Source organism: Patella vulgata, chromosome 5, assembly GCF_932274485.2.
Source record: "Patella vulgata chromosome 5, xgPatVulg1.2, whole genome shotgun sequence".
NCBI lineage: Eukaryota > Metazoa > Mollusca > Gastropoda > Patellidae > Patella > Patella vulgata.
In genome coordinates, this window is record NC_065883.2 from 48,282,962 (window position 1) to 48,307,184 (window position 24,223).

Genomic DNA, 24,223 nt, shown 5'->3' on the forward strand with positions numbered 1-24,223 from the left:
CCGGAAGTGACATATGTTCAAGGGTAGCGGGGCACCGGTGAAACCCGTCATTACTGCGTCGCAGTTCTAGTTATTATTATTTAGTGCCTGTAACAGATACCGATATGGGACCTAATTTCCTATCGGAAACCATGTGGTGGCTACTTGATAAACTATTTTTGAAACTTCTGCGCCGACCGGAAGGGGCCGAATTTCGTGCGGTGCATAAAAATTAAAAAAGGGCCGTTGCTTCGTCAATTCTGTACCCATTTTCATACAAATGACATTTTCAGAAACCCTGAGTCTTTTCTCGGACGATAGCAGTTGAAAATTTCGAAATTTCGAAACTTCGTCGCTGACTTCTAGCGTTCGATAAATGAAAAAAAAAATTTTTAAGACAATTTTTGTTATTTTTCAAAAATTTTCAAATTTTACCTACATTTTTGGAAACCTGAAGACCATCCGATTCCAGAAATATAAGTTTCATTCCGATTTATCGCCCTTTATTTTTCGATTTTTTTCGAATTTTCTGCCCATTTCCCAACCCTTATATTTGTTTGGAAAAGATAAATCGATAGTTCTGAAAGTCCTGGAACATAAAGCTATATAGTCAGACAGCTGGATAAAGCAATTTCAAAAACGATCCGGAAACCGGAAGTAGTCGGAATAATGATAGGTATTTCGAAAAAAAAGCAAAAAATGGGTGTTTTGGGGAAAAACTCGATTTCTCCGTCCAGTATCAATGGATTAAACGAATTAAGCTTTCGTTGAGTGGCCCGAGGAATGGACTGTCGAATGATTTATACGGATACTATCACCAAGCAGAAAAATATGACAAGCTGAAAATCAAGTATTTTCTGATTTGGAGCGTTTTTGGACGCCTTTATCTCAAAAACTTAACCTACAATTTTTTTTAACTTTCTCTATCGAGAGTCCTTTCGGTAGTCTTGTGCATGAAAACATCCAATAAGTCTTTGAAATGTCTGGAATAGGATAAAAAAGGGACTGAAAATCGAAAAAAGTCGTAAAATCGTGAAATTTTTGAAAATGCTATATTATTTTATTATTTAATCAGATTTTTACGAAAAGGTTACACATTCAGATAGCTGACCTAATTACGATTCTAACGATGTATAATATGTATTGAGTTATTGAAATTTAATTTTCGATATTTTTACATTTTTGAATTTTTGGCACTTTTGAACATAGGATTTCTCAGGGCCATTTTATCTGATCAGATAATGTAATATATCATTACAGAGCCCTGTGGCAATCTAATTGACCAAATTGGTTATTAAAACTATCCTGACAATAATCTCCATACCGGACGTATTCAAAAAATGAAGAAAAAGGTTTTAAAAAATTGGCCCTTGTGCGAAAAACTTGATTTCTCCATCAGATCTTAGCGGACCAAAAGAACTAAAGTGTCGCTGGATAGCCCCATTAATGGACTATCATATGACATGTGAATGATACGATTTAGATGGCTAGAAAATAAATTATGATACGCCGAAAATCTAGTATTTTCCGTTTTGGAGCATTTTGAGACGCTATTTTCTCGAAAACGAAAACTAAGTTTTTTCTTAAACCTTTTTTTACTGAGAGTCCTATCGGTGGACTATGGCGTGAGTCCAAAAATAAAAGCATTGAAATAATATAAGTGGTCCAAAAAGGGCCTCAATCTTGGAAAAAAGTTGAAAAATCCTCAAATTACTGAAAATGCTCTTCTATTATTCTTTGTTTTGAAAACAGCTCAATGGGTGTTTCTGAAACTTCTGGTACAGAAAGTTAACTATCCAAGCCACATGTTAAAACTATCCCGACAATGATCCAAAAACCGGAAGTAGTCGAAAAAATATCTGATATTTTGAAAAAAAAAAAATAAAAAGTAAAAAATGGTGATCTTGCGAAAAAAGTGATTACAACGCCATATTTCAACGAATCAAAACAACTAAAGTGTCATTGGATAGCCGGAACAATGGACGATCTTATGACATCTCAATGGTAAAAAAATCGCTTGTTAGGTAATATATTATGAGATGCTGAAAATCTAGTATTTTCCTTTTTGGAGCCTATTCAGACGCTTTTATTTCGAAAACTTCTCTTATTTCCTTTCTTAAACTTCTGTTACTTAGAGTCCTAACACTGGTCTGGGGGTGTGAATCCAAATTTAAAAGCCCAAATATAGTATAAATGGTCCAAAAGGGCCACAATCTTTGAAAAAAGTCGAAAAATCGTTATATCTGTAAATCTGCTTCTAATGGTATAAGGGAGGTAAAACTGTCCAATGGATCTTTCTGGAACTTCTGGTACAGGAAGTTAAGTTCCCATACCACTTGTTAAATCTATCCCGATAATGATCCGTAAACAGGAAGTAGTCAAAAAAATATTCGATAATTAAAAAAAATAAGACATTATTATTATTATTATTATTATTATTTACCGCGGGAGCCTATTTCTCCATGATCGGAAACAGATATCGATCTGGAACCAAATTTTCTATCGGGAAACCATGTGGTGGTTACTTGATAAAGTCTTTTTGAAACTTCTGCGCACACCGGAAGTGTCCGAATTTTGAACGGGAGCAATAAATCAAAAAGCGGCGGTGGTTTCGCCAATTCTTTACCTATTTTAAAACAATTCACATTTTTGGAAACCCCGAATCTTTTCCGAGACAATGGCTATCTCACATTTTTTAATTTCGAACATTCATCTATAGCTTTTGTCGTTCGAAATTTGATCTGACTTGGGCAAAAATGTGAAATTGTTTTGTCTCAGTAATTTTCCTTGGCCGCCATTGGCTAATTCAGTTTTTCAGTCCTAGATTAATTATTTAATGCTCAATTTGTATAAAACAAAGTTCATATACTCCGTTGTCTCAATTGTCATTTTTTTGTTACCGATAGAGATATCTGTCGGCACCGGAAGTGGCTTAATTTTACCAAAAACTACAATTTTGACAGTTAGGTACCATTTTTCGAAAGCAAATTTTATTTTTTTTAAAAAACTGATATAACTAAAGAGTGTGCCCTTTAAAGGCGCACAAAATGTTGGGATCGCTTTTATTAATTTCGATTTCATTTTCGAGCAAATTCGATTAAGAGGTGAAAAAGGGTGTAAAATTGACCTATTTACAACCCATTCAGGCTTTTCAGATTTTAAAATATTTCTACGTAACTTTTATAAACTTGTAGCTTTAATCCATACGAAGAAAATGTTTGTTAAAATTAGTTTGTAATATAAGCAGTTACCTAGAAATGGGCAATTTTGCATAAGTCACTGTTTTCGTTATTTTGCCTGTAAAATAGTCAATTATTATTGGATTTTCACAAAAGTGACACCATTTGATTCAAAAAGCAAGTATGCGTCGTATCAAATTGATTACAATTTAAAATTGTGCGCATAGCGGAAATGCGTCAAATCTTTAACGTGCACGAAAATTGAAAATCGGCCATTATTCTCTTAATTCTCAATGGATTCTTCAGATATTTACATTTTTGGATAGCTGGAGACATTTCTGAGCAGATAGCATTTCTAAACTGTGGAAATTAGAAACTTTGTTGCTCTCATTTTTTTGATGAAAAATGGAAAATTTTGAATTTTGGAATTTGTTACATTTTTGGATAGCTGACCTCAATCCGATTCCAACAATATAAGTTTTGTTCTGAAATGTTGACTTTGATTTTTCACTTTTTTTCGCATTTTGGTCAAATCGTAGAGTTCTTATTTTTTTAAAACGGCTCCAACGATTTTTCTGAAACTTCAGGAATATGAAGTCGAAGGACCAAACCAGTCCATGAACTATAAATGAAAATGCCCTAATCACCGGAAGTAGTCAAGAAAGGTATCCAAACTTTGACAAAATTGTGAAAAATGGGTGCCTGTGCGGAAAATGCGATGTATCAATTGTGTTCTTGTCGATTAGTTAAAGTTTTATATCGTTTAATAGCCAATTGAATTGTCTATCGTATGGTACTAAAGCGGCATGTTTCTATCAAAAATTTAAAAAGTTATGTGACTTTGAAAAGTAACGTTTTTTACGATTTCGAGCAACTTTGGACGCATGTTTCTCGGAAAGTCTCCCAACGATTTTTTAAAAACTTTCTCAATCGAGAGGCTAATGGGTACTCTGTTTTGTGAAACCACTGTGTCATTTTTTGAAATGTCAGGGGTAGCCGAAAAAAGAGATCGAAAATCGAAAACGTCGTATATTTACGATTTGGAGCATTTTTAGAGGCCTATTTCTCGAAAAGTCAACATAATTCTTTTTTTGTAACTTCTTCTACAGAGAGGCCTTTCGGTAGGGTTATACATAAAACGATTTTACAATAGTCCCAAATTTCAGGAGTAGCAGAACAAAGGGATCGAAAATTGAACACGGAACCTTTCATTGTTAAGCAAAACATAAGTGGGGGGATACAATCTGTACGTTTTGTCAACGTATAGAGTCTATTCAAGAGTGCTTTTATCAGTGATGATATTTGAACTGAAATTATTTCAACTATGAGTGTTTTCTTCTTTCCAAAATATGGGTTTAGTGACCCTGTAACAGAAATAGTTGATTGCTGTGTGTAATAATTAGTCTTTGAATTAATATTGTTGCTTCTTTGTCAAAATTATCTTATACCGGTAATCATCTGGATAGAAATCGACAGCTCGCGCTGTTTATAAGACAGTCCAATTTGTTCAGCTGTTGCATTAGTATCGTACAGTACTATCGAATATTGCACCTGTGATAAAAGGCGTGACGCTGTTTGAGCATTGACTCTATCTGTAATTAATATTAAATTTTTATTAATGACGTCAAATCTTTAACGTACACGAAACCAGAAAATTGGCGATATTTCATTGAATATTCAATCAATTTTTGAACCAGTTACATATATGAGTAGCTGACATGAACGCGATTCCGAAGTCTCGTGTACAAATTGGTGTGACCGTAAAAGATCCCTTGGTGGTTAGAATTCTATATAAAAGAAGACTAGCGCCGCTGTACGAGCATGTTTAGAGATCATTTCGGGACTAACATATGATTTATTTTTTTTTATTTCAACAATTCGCTTGCGCGTAGGGGTCTTTAGCAGTTCGAGGTAACCGGAGGACCCAGAGAAAACACACGAGTTTAGACAGGCGACATACTCCTTGTCACGTTCAACCGGGGAATCGAAACCCAGACCGTATGATACAGCGCAGTCCCAAAGGCTATAGCCTACCGTGCAAATTCCAGCCATCATATCGTATCTATATAAGAGACATTTTATTCCTACTGGCGATTTACAAATATTGCATGAAGAAATTCAAATCATAAGAACATAAACACGACTAATGCACAGTATCATATTGATTATAAAAGTATAATGTATATATTGGTTATACTATATATGTCACAAAACAACAATCATTAGATAATAATAATCATTTACTAATTATATAAATCATTTTAAGAGGTAGGAGTTATCCATTGTTTAATTTAACAGTTATATAATTACCATGGTTATAAAGATACGAACACCTAAGACACCTACGATATTTCTGAAACGTCGGGTATATGAAGTCGACGGAACAAACCAGTCCGTGAAATATAAATGAAAATCCTCTAACCACAGGAAGTGGTCAAGAAAGGTATTCAAAATTTGACAAAATTCTGAAAAATGGGTGCCTGTGCGCCAAATGCGATGTATCAATTGGTTGTTTACCGAGTACTTAAAGTATTATTTCGTATGGTAGCCACGTGGATTATCTACGAGATGGTGCTATAGCAACAAGATTTTATTGCGAACTAAAAAATTTATGGGACTTTGAAAAGTAAGGTTATTTACGATTTCGGTCAAGTTTAAACCCATGTATCTCGGAAAATCCGCCAATTATTTTTTTTCAAACTTGCTCAATCGAGATTCTACTGGGTAGTGTATTGTGTGAAACCCTTGTACAATGTTTGTAATTGTCATGGGTAGCCTAAAAAAGAGATCGAAAATTGAAAACAGCGTATTTTAACGAGTTGGGGCATGTTTAGGGGTCAATATCTGAGTTATGCTAGAGTGTGGGTTTTTTGGGGAGGTGGGGGGAGTGGTGGGGTTAATCTTTTGTCATATATCTGGCGATCGTGTGACGCCTTAGCGACGGTGAAAGCCTTCAGTATTGCGCGCAATTCTAGTTATTATTATTATTATTATTATTTACCGCGGGAGCCTTTTTCTCCATGATCGAAAACAGATATCGATCTCGGGTTCAATTTTCTCTCGGGAAACCATGTGGTGGTTACTCGAAAAAGTATTTTTGAAACTTCTGCGCAGACCGGAAGTGGCCGAATTTTGAACGGTAGCAATAAATCAACAATTTGAAAATACGTTCTTTAGGAGACAATTTTTGTAATTTTTCAAAATTTTCAAATTTGACCTACATTTTTGGATACCAGAAGGCAATCCGATTCCAGTAATATAACTTTCATTCAGAGTTATCACCCTTTAGTTTTCGAATTTTTTCGAATTTTCTGCCCTTTTTGTATGCCCGAATTTCGTTTTACGGCTGAATTGACGTTTCTGAAACTTATGGAACATAAAGTTATAGTCCAAAACCAACTGATAAAACTATTTCGACAAGAATCCTTAAACCGGAAGTGGTCGAAAAAATGTCCGATATTTAGAAGAAAACGCAAAAAATGGGATTCGACTGTCATATGATATCCATTTCACACGTATCCTATGAGAGGGCAGCAAAATATGACATGCTGAAAATCAGGTATTTTCTGATTTGGAGCTTTTTTGGACGCCTGTATCCTGAAAACTGCTCCAAGGATTTTTTTTAAATTTTCCCTATCAAGAGTCCCCCCGGTAGTCTTGTACATATATCCATCCAATAAGACATTGAAATTTCTGGAATAGGTAAAATAACGTACTGAAAATCGAAAAAAGTTGAAAAATCGTGAAATTTTGGAAAATGCTATATTATTTTATTATTTAATCAGATTTTTACGAAAAGGTTACACATTCAGATAGCGGACCTAATTACGATTCTAACGATGTATAATACTTGTATGTATTGAGTTATTGAAATTTAATTTTCGATATTTTGACATTTTGATATTTTTGACACATTTGAACATAGGATTTCTCAGGGCCATTTTATCTGATCAGACAATGTAATATATCATTACATATCCCTGTGGCTATTTGATAAGCCATTCAGGTTATCAAAACTATCCCGACAATAATCTCCATACCGGACGTATTCAAAAAATGAAGAAAACGGTTAAAAAAAAAATAGCGCTCTTGCGAAAAACTTGATTTCTCCATCAGATGTTAGCGGACCAAAAGAACTAAAGTATCGCTGGATAGTCCCATTAATGGACTATTATATGACATCTGAATAATACTATTTAGATGGCTAGAAAATAATTTATGGTACGCCGAAAATCTAGTATTTTCCGTTTTGGAGCATTTTGAGACGCCATTTTCTCGAAAACAAAAACTACGATTTTTCTTAAACTTCTTTTACTCAGAGTCCTATCGGTGGACTATAGCGTGAGTCCAAAAATAAAAGCATTGAAATAATATAAGTGGTCCAAAAAGAGCCTCAATCTTGGAAAAAAGTTGAAAAATCCTTAAATTACTGAAAATGTTCTTCTATTTTTCTTTCTTTGGAAAACAGCTGAATGGATTTTTCTGAAACTTCTTGTACAGAAGGTAAGGTAACCAAACAACTTGTTAAAGCTATCCCGACAATGATCCAAAAGACGGAAGTAGTCGAAAAAATTTCGGATATTTTGAGAAAAAAACCCGTAAAAATTAAAAAAATGGAGATCTTGCGAAAAAAGTGATTACTACGCCAGATTTCACCGAATCAAAACAACTAAAGTGTCATTGGATAGTTCGAACAATGGACAATCTTATGAGATCTAAATGGTAAGAATTCGCCGGTGAAGCAATATATAATGGAACGCTGAAAATCTATTATTTTTCTTTTTGGAGCCTATTCAGACGCTTTTATTTCGAAAACTTCTCTTATTTCCTTTCTTAAACTTCTGTTACTTAGAGTCCTAACGGTGGTCTATGGTGTGAATCCAAATTTAAAAGCCTCAATATAGTATAAATGGTCCAAAAGGGCCACAATCTTTGAAAAGAAGTCGAAAAATCGTTATATCGGTAAATCTGCTTCTAATGATATAAGGGAGGTAAAACTGTCCAATGGATCTTTCTGAAACTTCTGGTACAGGAAATTAAGTTCCCATACCACTTGTTAAATCTATCCCGATAATGATCCGTAAACAGGAAGTAGTCAAATAAATATTCGATATTTTTTTTAAAAAAAAGACAGTAAAAAAATCGGTGCTCTTGCAACAATCGGGATTTCACCGTCGGGTGTGACCGGATCAAAACATCTAAAGTATCGTTTGGTAGCTCGATAAATGGGCTATTGTATGACACACTTCCTGTCTGATTCCTGAAAGCCGGTTCAGTGCTGCTTGCAGGTCTAGTTATTATTATTTATTTTTTTGTGGTAGATCCTATTTCTCAGTGCCTGTAACAGATACCTATATGGGACCTAATTTTCTATTCGGAAACCATGTGGTGGCTACTTGATAAACTTTTTTTGAAACTTCTGCGCAGACCGGAAGTGGCCGAATTTCGTGCGGTGCATAAAAATTAAAAAACGACCGTAGCTTCGTCAATTCTGTACCTATTTTCATACAAATGACATTTTCAGAAACCCTGAGTCTTTTCTCGGACGATAGCAGTTGAAAATTTTGAAATTTCGAAACTTCGTCGCTGACTTGTAGCCTTCGAAAAATGAAAAAATTTGTTTAAAAGACAATTTTTGTTATTTTTCAAAATTTTCAAATTTGACCTACATTTTTGGATACCTGAAGACCATCCGATTCCAGAAATATAATTTTCATTCTGAGTTATCGCCCTTTATTTTTCGATTTTTTTCGAATTTTCTGCCCATTGCCCAACTCTTATATTTTTGGGAAAGAATAAATCGATAGTTCTGAATGTCCTGGAACATAAAGCTATATAGTCAGACCGCTGCATAAAGTAATTTCAACAACGTTCCGTAAACCGGAAGTAGTCGAAATAATGATAGATATTTCGAAAAAAACGCAAAAAATGGGTGTTTTGGGGAAAAAATCGATTTCTCCGTCCAGTATTAATGGATTAAACGAATTAAGCTTTCGTTGAGTGGCCCGAGGAATGGACTGTCGTATGATGCCCAATTTATACGAATACTATGACCAAGTAGCAAAAAATATGACAAGCTGAAAATCAAGTATTTTCTGATTTGGGGCGTTTTTGGACGCCTGTATCTCGAAATCTTAACCGCAACTTTTTTTTTAACTTTCTCTATCGAGAGTCCATTCGATAGTCTTGTGAATTATGCCATCCAATAAGACTTTGAAATGTCTGGAATACAATAAAAAAGGGCAGAAAATCGAACAAAGTCGAATAATCGTGAAATTTTGCAAAATGCTCTATTACTTTATTATTTAAACAAATTTTTACAAAAAGATTACAGATTCGGATAGCTGATCTAATTACGATTCTAACGATGTATAATATGTATTGAGTTATTGAAATTTAATTTTCGATATTTTGACATTTTTGGATTTTTGGCACCTTTGAACATAGAATTTCTCAGGGTCATTTTATCTGATCAGATAATGTACTATATCATTACAGAGCCCTGCCGCTATTTAATTGCCCAAACTGGTTATTAAAACTATTCCGACAATAATCTCCATACCGGAAGTATTCAAAAAATTAAAAAAAAAGGTTAAAAAATTGTCGCTCTTGCGAAAAGCTGGATTTCTCGGTCAGATTTTACCGGATCAAAAGAAGTAAAGTGTTTTTGGATAGCCCCATTAATGGACTATTATATGGCATCTCAATGCGACGATTTCGATGGTTAGAAAATAAATTGTGGTACGCCGAAAATCTAGTATTTTCCGATTTTGGAGCCTTTTTAGACGTCTTTTTCTCGAAAACGACAACTCCGATTTTTCTGAAACTTTTTTAACGCAGAGTCCTATCGGTAGTCTGTGGCGTGAATCCAAAAGGAAAAGGTTTGAAATAATATAAGGGGTCCAAAAATGGCCTCAATCTTTGAAAAAAGTTGAAAAATCTTCAAATTATTGAAAATGTTCTTCTATTTATCTTTTTTACAAAAAACTACTGAATAGATGTTTCTGACACTTCTGTGACAGAAAGTTAAGTATCTAAACAAATTGTTAAAACTATCTCGACAATGATCCAAAAACCGGAATTAGTCGAAAAAATATCCGATATTTTTGAAAAAAAACTGTAAAAAGTAAAAGAAGTGGTGATCTTGTGAAAAAATGATAACTATGCCAGATTTCACCGAATCAAAACAACTAAAGTATCATTGTATACTATTAAAAAAAAGTAGGGGATATTTGATTTTGGGGGCATAATACTAAAATATGCAAATGACTACGAAAAAAGTCACTATAGAATCTAACAGAAGAAACATTTCCAGTTACATGTGACGCCCAAACGCACCAATAGCTACCGCATGGAATGCAGGTGATGCTTGGGAGCATCATGGGGGTCCAACCCAAGATTTGCACGACTCTGACTTTGAATGTTACAGTCATTGTGGCATTGAATTCCAGGGTGGAAACATCAGTTTAATTGTTTTAGTGACCAGAAAACAAATTTTGATATGCGTCGGCTTACCCAAAATGAAAGGTTACGTGCCCTTGGCATGCTACAGATCGGCACAACACAGGCGGTTGTGGCGCGGACGATGAATGTTTCTCAGTCTGTCATAAGCAGGCTATGGTCCAGATACCGTGATACACAATCTGTACAGGACAGACCACGCTCAGGTCGACCAAGGGCGACAACTCAAGCCCAGGATTGATTTATCCGTACCTTGGCCTTGAGAAATCGTGTCATCACAGCAAATCAGATCAGCGCTCGTCTTCAAACAGACACTGGTGTGAGAGTGAGTGGCCAGACGATTCGGAATCGACTGCATAGGGGTCACCTTCGCGCCCGACGTCCTCGCGTGATCCCTTGTTTGAGAGATCATCACATTCAGTCAAGACGTCGTTGGTGTAGGGATCGTCAACACTGGGATAATCGACGCTGGAGCAATGTGATATTTTCAAATGAGTCAAGGTTCACTGTTGATTTTTTGGACAGACGTAGGAGGGTGTGGCGTCGTCGAAACGAGCGCTTCCAAGACGTTAACGTCATCAGACATGATCGATTTGGGGGTGGTTCTGTTATGGTGTGGGGAGGCATCCCTGTTGCTGGAAGAACGGCTTTACATGTTGTTGCAGGGCGTGTTACAGGCCAGTACTACCGGGACAACATCTTGGCGTCATGGCCGCCGTTTCATCTTCCAGGATGACAACGCAAGATGTCACAGGGCCAGGATCGTTACAGGTTACCTCCAACAACAGAACATCACCACATTACCTTGGCCAGCACTGAGTCCCGACCTCTCCCCCATCGAGCATGTATGGGACATGCTTGGACAGAGGTTACGTCAACGTCAACAACGTCCTGCCAATGTCCAAGAACTTGCTGCTGCGTTGCAACAGGAATGGGACAATCTGGACCAAAATGACCTTAGACGTCTCATTAGGAGTATGCCACGTCGGATCAATGCTTGTTCGGCAAACAGAGGAGGATTTACCCGTTACTGACTTGGTTGTGATGCTGTGGTAACTTTGCTGTTTGACCCCGGGTATCATTTTACCCTTATAATGGTCAGTCTGTGCCTTACTTAGTCTAACGATCATTTGGAATAAATCGATGAATGTGAACTTCATTTCATTTTGTCATTTGTTTCTTCGTCAATTTCATTAGGTGACTTTAATAACACTTAAAAATCAAATATCCCCTACTTTTTTTGAATAGTATATATCCTGATCAATGGACGATTTTATGACATGTAAATGGTAAAAATTTGCTGGTTAGGCAATACATTATGGGACGCTGAAAATCTTGTATTTTCCTTTTTGGAGCCTATTCAGACGCTTTTATTTCGCAAACTACTCTTAATTCATTTCATAAACTTCTGTTACTTGGAGTCCTAGGGTGGTCTAGCCTCAATATATACTCATGTCGAAAAGAAAGTATACGCTGTGCATTTCATACTGCATCAACCAAAGTCGTTTTTCCATTCTATGCGGTATTTGGGTACAATTTCAATATGTTTCACCTTTTATTTTGCAAAAATCGTGATTTCTCAGCCGGGTGTCACTGAATCAAAACATCTAAAGTATCGTTTGGTAGCTCGATCAATTAATGGGCTAATGTATGACACACTTCCTGTTTGATTCCTGAATGCCGGTTTAGTGCTGCTTGCAGGTCTAGTTATTATTATTCTACTTTTGATTTTCGGCAAATCAGCGATATTGTTTCTATTTTTAGATACAAATCAGCGATATTGTTTCTATTTTTGGATACAAATCAGTGATATTGTTTCTATTTTTAGATACAAATCAGCGATATTATTTCAATCAGCAATATACTGTACCAGTACTTCTTATTCAACATAGATCATACATATCGGCCTGCCCTGGTAAGTATATTTGGAATGAAAATGTAGTCCTCTCCAAAATAAAAAGGACCTAGATCAAGTTCATTCAGTTAGACTATCAGATAGGCCTTGGAAGACTTGTTTATTTAGACCATTGACGATCACACTACATTGACACTCTTATTTTTATTGATTTGTGTCTTTTTATACGCCCACATGGAAATGTGGTCGTATATTGCCGTCCGTCCGTCCGTCGGTCCGTCTGTCCGTCCATCGTCCACAATTTCTTGTGAACACTCTACAGACTACATTTATCATCGGATTGTTTTGAAATTGATATATGTTGTTTGCATTAGTGAGATGAAGAAGCCTATTTTATTTCAATAACTTCCCTTGTTTCACTTTGTTGCACCTTGTGAACGCTCTAACGACAAAAGTTATCAATCGATCTGTATGAAATTTATATGCATCATTTAAATTAGTAAAACAAAGAAGCCTATTGAATTTCAGCAATTTCCGTTAATTACATCTAGAGTTATGGCCCTTGTTTCACTTTGTTGAATCTTGTGAACGCTCTAATGACAACAGTTATCATCCGATCTGTTTGAAATTGATATGCATCATTCAAATTAGTGAAATGAAGAAGCCTATTGAATTTGAGCAATTTCCGTTAATTACGCCGTGAGTTATGGCCCTTGTTTCACTTTGTTGTACCTTATTTATGCTCTAACGACAAAAGTTATTATCCGATCTGTATGAAATTTATATGCATCATTTAGATTAGTAAAACAAAGAAGCTTATTGAATTTCAGCAATTTCTGTTAATTACATCGAGAGTTATGGCCCTTGTTTCACTTTGTTGATTCTTGTGAATGCTCTAACAACAAAAGTTATCAACCGATCTGTATGAAATTTATATGCATCATTTAAATTGGTAAAACAAAGAAGCCTATTGAATTTCAGCAATTTCCGTTAATTACATCTAGAGTTATGGCCCTTGTTTCACTTTGTTGAATCTTGTGAACGCTCTAATGACAACAGTTATCATCCGATCTGTTTGAAATTGATATGCATCATTCAAATTAGTGAAATGAAGAAGCCTATTGAATTTGAGCAATTTCCGTTAATTACGCCGTGAGTTATGGCCCTAGTTTCACTTTGTTGTACCTTATTAATGCTCTAACGACAAAAGTTATTATCCGATCTGTATGAAATTTATATGCATCATTTAGATTAGTAAAACAAAGAAGCTTATTGAATTTCAGCAATTTCTGTTAATTACATCGAGAGTAATGGCCCTTGTTTCACTTTGTTGATTCTTGTGAATGCTCTAACAACAAAAGTTATCAACCGATCTGTATGAAATTTATATGCATCATTTAAATTAGTAAAACAAAGAAGCCTATTGAATTTCAGCAATTTCCGTTAATTACATCTACAGTTATGGCCCTTGTTTCACTTTGTTGAATCTTGTGAACGCTCTAATGACAACAGTTATCATCCGATCTGTTTGAAATTGATATGCATCATTCAAATTAGTGAAATGAAGAAGCCTATTGAATTTCAGCAATTTCCTTTAATTACGCCGTGAGTTATGGCCCTTGTTTCACTTTGTTGTACCTTGTTTATGCTCTAACGACAAAAGTTATTATCCGATCTGTATGAAATTTATATGCATCATTTAGATTAGTAAAACAAAGAATCTTATTGAATTTCAGCAATTTCCGTAATTACATCTAGAGTTATGGCCCTTGTTTCACTTGGTTGAATCTTTTGAACGCTCTAATGACAACAGTTATCATCCGATCTGTGAGAAATTGATATGCATCATTTAGATTAGTGCAACGAAGATTCCTATTGAATTTCAACAATTTCCGTTAATTACACAGTGAGTAATGGCCCTTTTTTCAGTTTGTTGTACCTTGTGAATGCTTTAACGACAAAAATTATTATCTGATCTGTATGAAATTTATAGGTATCATTTAAATTAGTAAATCGAACAAGCCTATTGAGTTTCAGCAAATATCCGTTAATTACATCTAGAGTTATGGCCCTTGTTTGACATTGTTGAATCTTGTGAACGCTTGAACGACAAAAGTTATCACCCAATCTGTATGAAATTCATATGCATCATTTAAATTAGTGAAATGAAGAAGCCTATTGAATGTCAGAAATTTCTGTCAATTACTTCTAGAGTTATGGCCCTTGTTTTACTTTGTTGAACCTTGTGAACGTTCGAACGACAAAAGTTATCATTCGATCCTTATGAAATTGATATGTATTATTTGAATTAGTAAAACGAAAAAGTCTGTCGAATTTCAACAATTTCTGTAGATTACTTCCAGAGTTACAGCCCTTGTTTTAGTTTTTAGAACCTTGTGAACCCTCAAACGACGAAAATTATAATGTCATCTGTATGAAATTGTCTATTAAATGCCCCTTAATTACCTACAAAAGAACAAATATACGACAACTCTTGTCGACCGCTCGGACGATTTAGCTGCTGTGGGCGTATGTTTAGTTGCCTGGCAACCTATCTTTTAATTTTAATCATGTAAAACACTTTCATCAGTATGTTAATTTTATTTCAAAACATTGACATAACATTACCTAATTACTTTACTTTCAGGTAAAATGGCAGAAACAGAATCATATCTTTCAGAGTATACTCTACCTAATGATACAGGTGTATGTCTGTTAGAATGTACCACAGCTTTCTCTGGTTTAACTGATAAAGAAAAACTTTATTCTCATTATATATCACAGGCAGCATTTACTGGTGGATTGATTGTATTGATACAGGTAATGTATAAATGTTAAAAACACATGTGAAATCTTACCCCATAACCTGTATGAGAGCACTACTGTAGTGACTACTAAGTCTATTCTCAATTGGTAAGCACTGTAATAAAAACTAACAAATTTATAAAATAAACAGATATTCCAGTCGGTCTTTGTATTATTTGTGTCGAGTGTGTTTTTTCAGACATCCCCAGAGTCTCCTGGTGTTTATCTTTTACTGCAGAAAGTGTTCCGTAGTCAGCCAATATCTGAGTTGGAAAAAATAGCTTTGGACAGTGGAGTTTCTGCAGAAGAGTTTCAAGTAAGTTGTTCATACAAATAATAGGTGAATGTGAATGAGAATAACTGGAATTGTTTTGATCATATGCTTTAAATTTTTTAAGCTTTGAATTAGGCCATATAAAAAAAATATTCTGGTTCTCAGATAATCCTGCGTCACTAAAAAAGGGCAACTAACATGTTTTTTTTTCAAAATTTTACTACTGTTACAGGAAGTAAATTGATAAAAAAATATATTGAATCCATAGGCTCATTTATGAAGTACACAACCCTGATAACTGTTAATGACAATCATAAATGATACTGGATAATGACACATTCGTATAATCAACATAATGAGATAAATGTAGTGCCCTGAAATTTGATGTGTATGAGAAGTCATTTAAGAAATTAGTGAATCAGTGACCCTTTGACAAAATAAAAACACAAAAATAAAAACCTCTCTTCCTCATCAGATTTTTGGTAAGGATTGTCTGAGAACCAGAATATTTTTTTCATGGCCTTGTATTGTATTATAAACACCTGGATGTCTTTCCACAGTATTTATTTCAAGAGGTAAAATATATTTAATAATATTTTATTGTTCCTTTTTTTCAGTCACTTTTGATTTATGCTGCTGGTTTTTATGCCAATATGGGCAATTATAAATCTTTTGGTGACAGTAAATTTATACCAAAGCTATCAAAGGTGAGTTTCCAAAATATTCTAAAAAAAAATGTGAATGAAATACAGTACTAACAAAGGTTTGCAGGAAATGGTCATCACATCACAATGTCCTTTTTATACGCCCACATTGAAATGTGGTTGTATATTGTCGTCGCCCCCGTGCGTCCGTCTGTCTGTCCATCCGTCCGTCCGTCCTGTCTTGAGACAAAGAAGCCTATTGATTTTCAGCGATTTCCGATAATTACTGCCAGAGTTATGGCCCTTGATCACTTCAAAAAATCTTGTGGAAGCTCTAGAAGCCAAAGTTAATATCCGATTGACCTTAAATTTATACACAGTGTTTAAGGTCATGAGACGAAGAAACCTATTGATTTTCAGCGATTTCCGATAATTATTGCCAGAGTTATGGCCCTTGATCACTTTGAAAAAAATCTTGTGGACGCTCTAGAGGCTAAAGTTAATATCCGATTGAGTTTAAATTTATACACAGTGTTTGAGGTCATGAGACGAAGATTCATATTGATTATCAACGATTTCCGATAATTACTGCCAAAGTTATGGCCCTTGATCACTTTGCAAAATCTTGTGATGCTCTAAAGGCTAAAGTTATCATCCAATTGACTTCATTTTGATACACCGAGTTTAAGATCTTGAGACGAACAAGTATATTGATTTTCAATGAATTTTTATGACTTGAACAGTTAAATCCATGATATTAAAAGCTTTGCATACAAAACGTTAGCATGGGGCAGAACTTTATAAAAACCAAACAAATTCTAATAGTTTTCTGATAATTACTTCGTGAGTTGTTGCTCTCAATCAGATTTTAGTGTATTATAAATGTTTCATTACCGAAAAAAGTAAAAATATGCGACAACCCTTGTTGACTGCCCGGACGATTTAGTTGCTGTGGGCGTATGTTTCGTTGCCTGGCAACCTATCTTTCGACTTTTTTTCAAAAATTGGGGCCCTTTTTGAACCGTTTATATTGACCCCTTTTAGATTTGCATTCACACCCTAAACCACCGTTAGGACCTTAAGTAACCGAAGTTTAAGAAACAAATTTAGAGTAGTTTTCGTGATAAAAGTGTCTGAATAGGCTCTAAAAAGAAAAATTCTAGATTTTCAGCGTCCCATAATCTATTGCCTTACGCATCGAATTTGTATCCTTTGGGTGTCATAAGAACGTCCATTATTCGGGCTATCCAATGAGACTTTATTTGTTTAGATTCGGTGAAATTCAAAGGTGAAATCACGTTTTTTGGGAAAAAATCTTCATTTTTTAACATTTTTTTTCAAAATATCTGATATTTTTTCGACTACTTCCGGTTTTCGGATCATTGTCGGGATAGCTTTAACAAGTTGTATAGATACTTAACTTCCTGTGCCAGAAGTGTTAGAAACATCCATTTAGTAGTATTCGAGAAAAAGATAAATAAAAGAGCATTTTCAATAATTTCACTATTTTTCAACTTTTTTCAAAGATTGAGGCCATTTTTGGACCACCTATATTATTTCAATGCTTTTATTTTTGGATTCACACCCTAAACCACCGATAGGACTCTGATTAAGAAAAGTTGAAGAAAAATCGTTGGCGTCATTTTCGAGAAAAAGGCGTCTCAGAATGCACCAAAAGGGAAAATTCTAGATTTTCCGCGTACCATAATTTATTTCCTAACCATCGAATTCTTATCATTTAGATGTCATAAGATAGTCTATTCATGGGACTATCCGACGACACTTTAATTGATTTGGTCCGCTAATATCTGACGGAGAATTTGAGTTTTTAACAAGAGCGCCATTTTTTTTTTCATTTTTTTACCTTTTTTTTCGTTTTTTAAACTACTTCCGGTATACGAATCATTGTCGGGTTGTTTTAACATCCGGTTTTGGAACTTGAATGGGCACAGGGCTTTATAATGATATACTAAATTAACCGATCAGATAAAATCACCCTGAGAAATCCTATGTTCAAAAATGCAAAAATGTCAAAATATCGAAAATTAAATTTCAATAACTGACTACATATTATACATGGTTAGAATCGCTATTAGGTCAGGTTTTTCAATTTATAGCTTTTTTGGGGGAATCTGTTAAAATAAACAAATAATAGAGAATTTTCCAAAATTTCACGATTTTTCCGACTTTTTTCAATTTTCAGTCCATTTTTTATCCTATTCCAGACGTCTCAAATTCTTATTGGATGGTTTCATGCACAAGACTACCGAAAGGACTCTCGAAAGAGAAAGTTTAAGAAAAATCCTTGGAGTAGTTTTCGAGATAAAGGCGTCCAAAAACGCTCCAAATCAGAAAATAGTATCCTTATAAATTTGGTATCATACGACAGTCCAATCATCATGCTACCCAATGATACATTAATTTGTTTAATCCGTTGAAATTGGACGGAGAAATCCTGTTTTTCCCAAAAGCACCAATTTTTTGCTCTTTTTTCAAAATATTGAGCATTATTTCGACTACTTCCGGTTTACGGATCGTTGTTGAAATTGCTTTATCCAACGGTCTGACAATATGGCTTTACGATCCTGGATTTTCAGAAAGATCGATTGATGCTTTCAAAAAAATATAAGGGTTGGAAAATGGGCAGAAAATTTGAAAAAAATCGAAAAATAAAAGGGGATAACTCGGAATGAAACTTATATTACTGGAATCGGAAGGACTTCAGGTATCCAAAAATGTAGGTCAAATTTGAAAATTTTGAAAAATAACAAAAATTGTCTCGAAAACAATGTGTTTTTAATTTTTGAACGATAAAAGTCATAGACGAATGTTCGAAATTGAAAAATGTGAGATAGCCATTATCTCGGAAAAGATTCAGGGTTTCCGAAAATGTCATTGTTTAAAAATAGGTAAAGAATTTTTATGACTTGAACAAATTCATGATATTAAAAGTTTTGTATACAAAACGTTAGCATGGGGCAGAACTTTATAAAAACCAAACAAATTCTAATGGTTTTCTGATAATTACTTCATGAGCTTTTGCTCTTAATCCGATTTTAGTGTATTATAAATGTTTCATTACCGAAAAAAGTAAGAATATGCGACAACTGTTGTTGACTGCCCGGACGATTTAACTGCTGTGGGCGTATGTTTCGTTGCCTGGCAACCTATCTTTGACAAGCAAGAGATGAAAAATTGTCCCCAAAATAGTGATAGGAAAACCATTTACATGCTCAAGCTAGGTTATTAACATTAACTTTGTGTTGCTCAAACATGCATCAATCATTTACATGTAAGCATATTGATAGGCAGCCTTATTCCTTTATGATTATAATTGTTGTATGGAATTTTGTGACATTTTCTTTTTTATTGTAATTTCCAGGAGAAGTTTGAACTTGTAGTTATGAAAAGTGCAGCAGCAAAATCTGATCCAAAAGGAATGAGATCATTATGGGATAGGGTCTCTGAGCGTCTCTATTCTCTAGACAGCAGACATAAAGAATTAGGACTTGGGGAAAATGTATAATACACATTTTTCTATATAAAGCCTAGCTCAAAACCTGCCGTACATGCTACAACTGGCAGTCTACGGGCTAAATTTGCAGTAAACCTGTGCGTGAGACTTTCGCATCACTTGTGTGTGTTCAGCTCTGCAGAAGAAAGCAGACTGGCCATAGAGACTTTTGGTCTTGCGAACTACCAAACCCTACGACCTGTGTGTGTCAAAACATGTACGGCAGGTTGTGGGCTAGGCTTAAGCCTTCTCTATATTATCCAATTAATTTTTTATAAAATTGAAACTTTTGTACAAATCTCTGATGAAAAATGACATAATTAATTCCGGAAATTTTCATTATTTGGGTCAGCTGATCAAACTATGATTAAATAACTGCACTGCAAGCGCGGAAAATTGGATGGCCGCATATGCATTTTCCTGCTGTTCCAGCCCGTGAATACAGTAACTTTAAAGTGGTCTAAGATGGCTGACTCGAATTCCAATCAAACTGCCGCAAACATGTTTTCCTGCTATTCCAGCCTGTGAATATCAATCAATCGTCACATGGTATAGGGGCCTCGCCCTCCAGGAGAAAATTTTGAGAATTTAACTACTGCAAATGCGTAATGTTGGTTGAGTTCGAATATCGTGAAAATCGGACCAAAACTGTCGGACAAAATGGCCACTCCTTGTACGCAAATAGTGTAAACATCTGGTATATCAAGGTTGTGGACCCTCTAGAGGTCACAATTTTGATCCGATTTTGATGAAACTTGAAATACATCTTTATAACCCACACCAGATATTTGCGCATATCGGATCGTAACTTCCTGAATTATGGCCCTTGATTGTACAAAATTTAGAGGTCACAATTTTTATCCGATTTAAGAAAAACGTGTGAATATATCACCGTTACACACTAAGATCTTGGTTCCTTTTGATAATTGCGGATATCCGAAGCAACTTCCTGGATTATGGCCCCTGATTATTCGAAAAATAGCATTTGTAGCTTGCGGATTCTCTAGAGGTCACAATTTTTTTTCCAGTTTTAAAAACCATTTAAATATATCACCATTCCACCATAATGAAGGTTGAATTCGAATTTCGGGAAAATTGAAATGAAACTGCCCAACAAAATGGCCGCTCTTTGTGTGCAAATTGTGTAAAAGTATTTAATATGAAGGCTGTTGACCCTCTAGAAGTCACAATTTTTATCCGATTTTGATAAAACTTGAAATGTTTGTTCATAACCCAAAGATCTTGGTTTCTTTCGATATTCGTGCATATCGGACCATATCTTCCTGGATTATGGCCCCTGATTGTACAAAAAATCACATTATTTTTTTTAGCTTGTTCCCTGTCCATCTCTTGCAAAATGTGGGTGTATACTGTATCTTGCTTGCATGTCAATCGCTTGTTTAATCAAATTATTAAAGATACATTATGGGAGGTTAGATAAAGAGCTGGCAGTTCTCACTATAATAGTTAAGAGTGTATCCGCGAGAAGACCAGGCAAAAATCGCAATATGTGCTAAGATGGGGGGGGGGGCGGAAGTTTTTGATCAAACTTATGGTATGACCCTGTCTAATAAAGTGAGTGGTCAACTTCCACCCCATCCTCGGTTACCCAGTGTACTCATTCCATTCTACTCCACTATACCCTGGGTTAATCTATGGGGGAGACACATTTTCAAGTTATCCGCCCTTGATGATTGTGCTATTTTTATCGACCAATCCCATAAATTGTTATTTGAAAAGGAATTTTGCAAAGGGAAGTAACTCTAATCTGACAATGTTAGGAGTTGGCCTATTCTAAATGCGTAATTTTTAACAACCAATTATATATTATGTTAATGAAGACCAGACGTTCGTATAATAACGTAGGGTCATTAGTTTTATTTAGAATCCTTCATTCGCTTCCAAAATTTTATGTCCACGTGATATCGTAGACAAGTTATTGTGAATGTTGTTGTTGTTCTTAGAGTTTAACGTCCGCTTCCACCGAAGGTGATATCGCAGACAAGTTGATTTTAATGATCTTAGCGCACGCGCAGGGGTCTTTGCTGTGGGAGGAAACCAGAGTACCCGGAGTAAACCCACGAGGTTGAGAAGGCGCCCCTATCTCCAAGCCACATAAGCTCACACCTGGGATCGAAACCACAGCCGCAAGCCAGAGGTGACCGGCCAACTAGAGGTCGAAGCGTGACACTCTAGACCATCCCAACCCCCCTTATTGTGAATCAAATTGCCAAGTATAAGTTCAATAATAATAAACATAACAGAATGACATATTTCAGACAAAAAACGAATAGTAATAATAATAACAAAAGTCAAACATATAGATGTTATACATATTTGAAATCAACAACACATGCTACAGATTTTGATAATACAATTAAATATAGATAAATTATAAATATATACATTATTTACATAAATCCTTCAGTAAAGGGACATGAATATGGTTATCTACCCTTTTAAAAACGAAGGCGAAACGATCGGTTTGTAAACTGTTTTCTGATTGGTTCGTAGATTGTAGCTACATTCTAGGCCAGGGCAGATAATTTGAAATCGTGGAAACCCTATGGATTAACCCAGGGTATAGTGGAGTAAAACGGAATGAGTACACTGGGTAACCGAGGATGCTTCCACCCCAGCACTAATTTGAAAAAAAAAAAAAAAAAAAAAAATCAGTCCATACTAATTTTTTGTGGACTTGTTTTAGGGTACCATATTCGCATTGTCACTGTAGTCCAGAAAAAGATACACTGTAACTTTTTCTTTCATGGTCGCAAGTAGAATTTCTTCGGATGGTTTTGAAGTGCTAAGCACATAGTATTAATAGGTGTAAACAAAAATGACCGGAATGCAACATACTTAAAATATAGAGCTTATTGAAAAGTGCTAAAAATAGGCTTTTGTGATACATCTTTTTGCAAATTTAATTAGCAAAATAAATTTTTGCCTTTTAACATATTTGTTGTATTGTCTCTTTAAGGTTTCATTTTCCAAAACGTCACCGAAAATGGCTACAAAATGTCCAATTTCAGAGCATGTTTCCACTCTTCATTTTGGGACACATCCACTGATTTCTACAATTCTACAATACAGAAATGTGGAAGCTTAAATTGTAACGGCAACGCAGCCTTGCGTCGGAGTGGGCAACGTTGAACAGTGTAACATGGTAGCTACGGTTCTCGAGTGCCGTCAGCTACACCGTCAGGGCCGGATTTAGAATAAGAGAGGCCCAAGGCAAATCCCCTGAACAGGGCCCGCGACATGGACCTTGGGCCCCTGGGACAAGCAACTCGGTGGGTGGGTCGTAGGCAATCATGCGGGTTGATGGTTTGAATCTCAATTTTAGGTGAATTTTTCATTTTTGTTTGGATTATTTTATTTAAAATAATGTCTACTTGAGAGTAATGGATATGTTTTGTTAAGATCATTTCATTGAGCACGTCGATACTCCAATGGAAGCTCGTGGACAACTGTGGAAGCAAATTCCCGTCGGCGCCAGATGGACCATGAACGATTTACAGGCCTTTTAAAGTATTTTTTCAAGACATTTTTATAAAACAGATACTAATGTATTTTAGGACTGGTAGCAAACACCATATGAATGAAAAGAAAAAATATTGTTAAGTTTTTTTTTTTTATCGACTACAGTTATCTCAAAAATAGGGAAATTACAGGTTAATTTCATGGGTTATTGTTTCCTTTACCTAGTTTTTGTCAAGTCGATTCCGGTCATTTTTATTTTTTGTATCAAATGTTGGGAAGTTGCTTGTTCACGAGAACATAATTTTTTTAAACCTAACCCACCATGAAAGAAGTAGCTATAGGGCGTCAAACTTTGGGTGACGAAAAATGGGGAATTTAGATAGGCTTTGATATCCAGTCCGTATACTGATCGTCTGAAATTAATTTTGTGGTAACCGCACTAGGTCATCTACAAACTGTGTGAGTTTGGTCTTTTTGCTACGTATAGTAAAGGTGTGAGGACTTGCCAAACTTGGTATTTGAGAAAAGACGGATTTGGGCAATTTCACAATATGAAATATGTTTTTTCAATTTTCTCAGTCAGGAATTGAAAGATTTATCTGATATTGCATATTTATGTGTTTTGGGACTATCCCAACTTATAAACCAAATTTGGTCAAAATCTGTGATTGAAGCCTTAGCACCTTCTGCATGGTGTTCTCGCAGACACGCTCTTATAAACTAGATACTGTAAAAGGAATTTGCTGAAAATATCAGTCAAATTGATTCACTATGAACCGAGATTTTAGCGATTGAATTTTTGGCCTAGCCTTGATCATTATTACTGTAGTCGGTAGGATAAAAATACATAGTCTCAATTATCCATTTCATGTCGAACAGCAAATTGGAACTTAATCCAATAAACATCGCAGCCTAGCGATGCCATCGAGGGTTGATTATTGTCTGAATAAGTTAATTAATGTCTAATTAATAATTTAGATAACATTTCAGGCCCAAAGAAAGACCTGCAATAGGCAGATTTAGCTCTTG

At 35.3% G+C, this 24,223-nt stretch overlaps 1 protein-coding gene and 1 long non-coding RNA gene across 8 annotated transcripts in view; one reads left to right on the forward strand and one right to left on the reverse strand.

Annotated features, from left to right (window-relative positions):
• LOC126821204 (uncharacterized) overlaps positions 1 to 24,223 on the reverse strand; it is a 163,188-nt gene that overhangs the window by 45,753 nt on the left and 93,212 nt on the right. The window lies entirely within an intron of this gene.
• Positions 1 to 24,223, forward strand: part of LOC126821157 (dipeptidyl peptidase 3) — a 183,136-nt gene that overhangs the window by 22,605 nt on the left and 136,308 nt on the right. For 5 of the 7 annotated variants that reach the window (XM_056100758.1, XM_050549511.2, XM_050549510.2 and 2 more), the window contains 5 exons: positions 12,448 to 12,534; positions 15,122 to 15,294; positions 15,479 to 15,595; positions 16,171 to 16,260; positions 19,580 to 19,717. In XM_056100758.1, the coding sequence (XP_055956733.1) occupies positions 15,127 to 15,294; positions 15,479 to 15,595; positions 16,171 to 16,260; positions 19,580 to 19,717 (513 nt within the window). In that variant the 5' untranslated portion in view covers positions 12,448 to 12,534; positions 15,122 to 15,126. Of the gene's footprint in view, positions 1 to 12,447; positions 12,535 to 14,210; positions 14,381 to 15,121; positions 15,295 to 15,478; positions 15,596 to 16,170; positions 16,261 to 19,579; positions 19,718 to 24,223 lie in introns of all 7 variants that reach the window. The other 2 variants (XM_050549513.2, XM_050549517.2) reach the window with 1 other exon arrangement.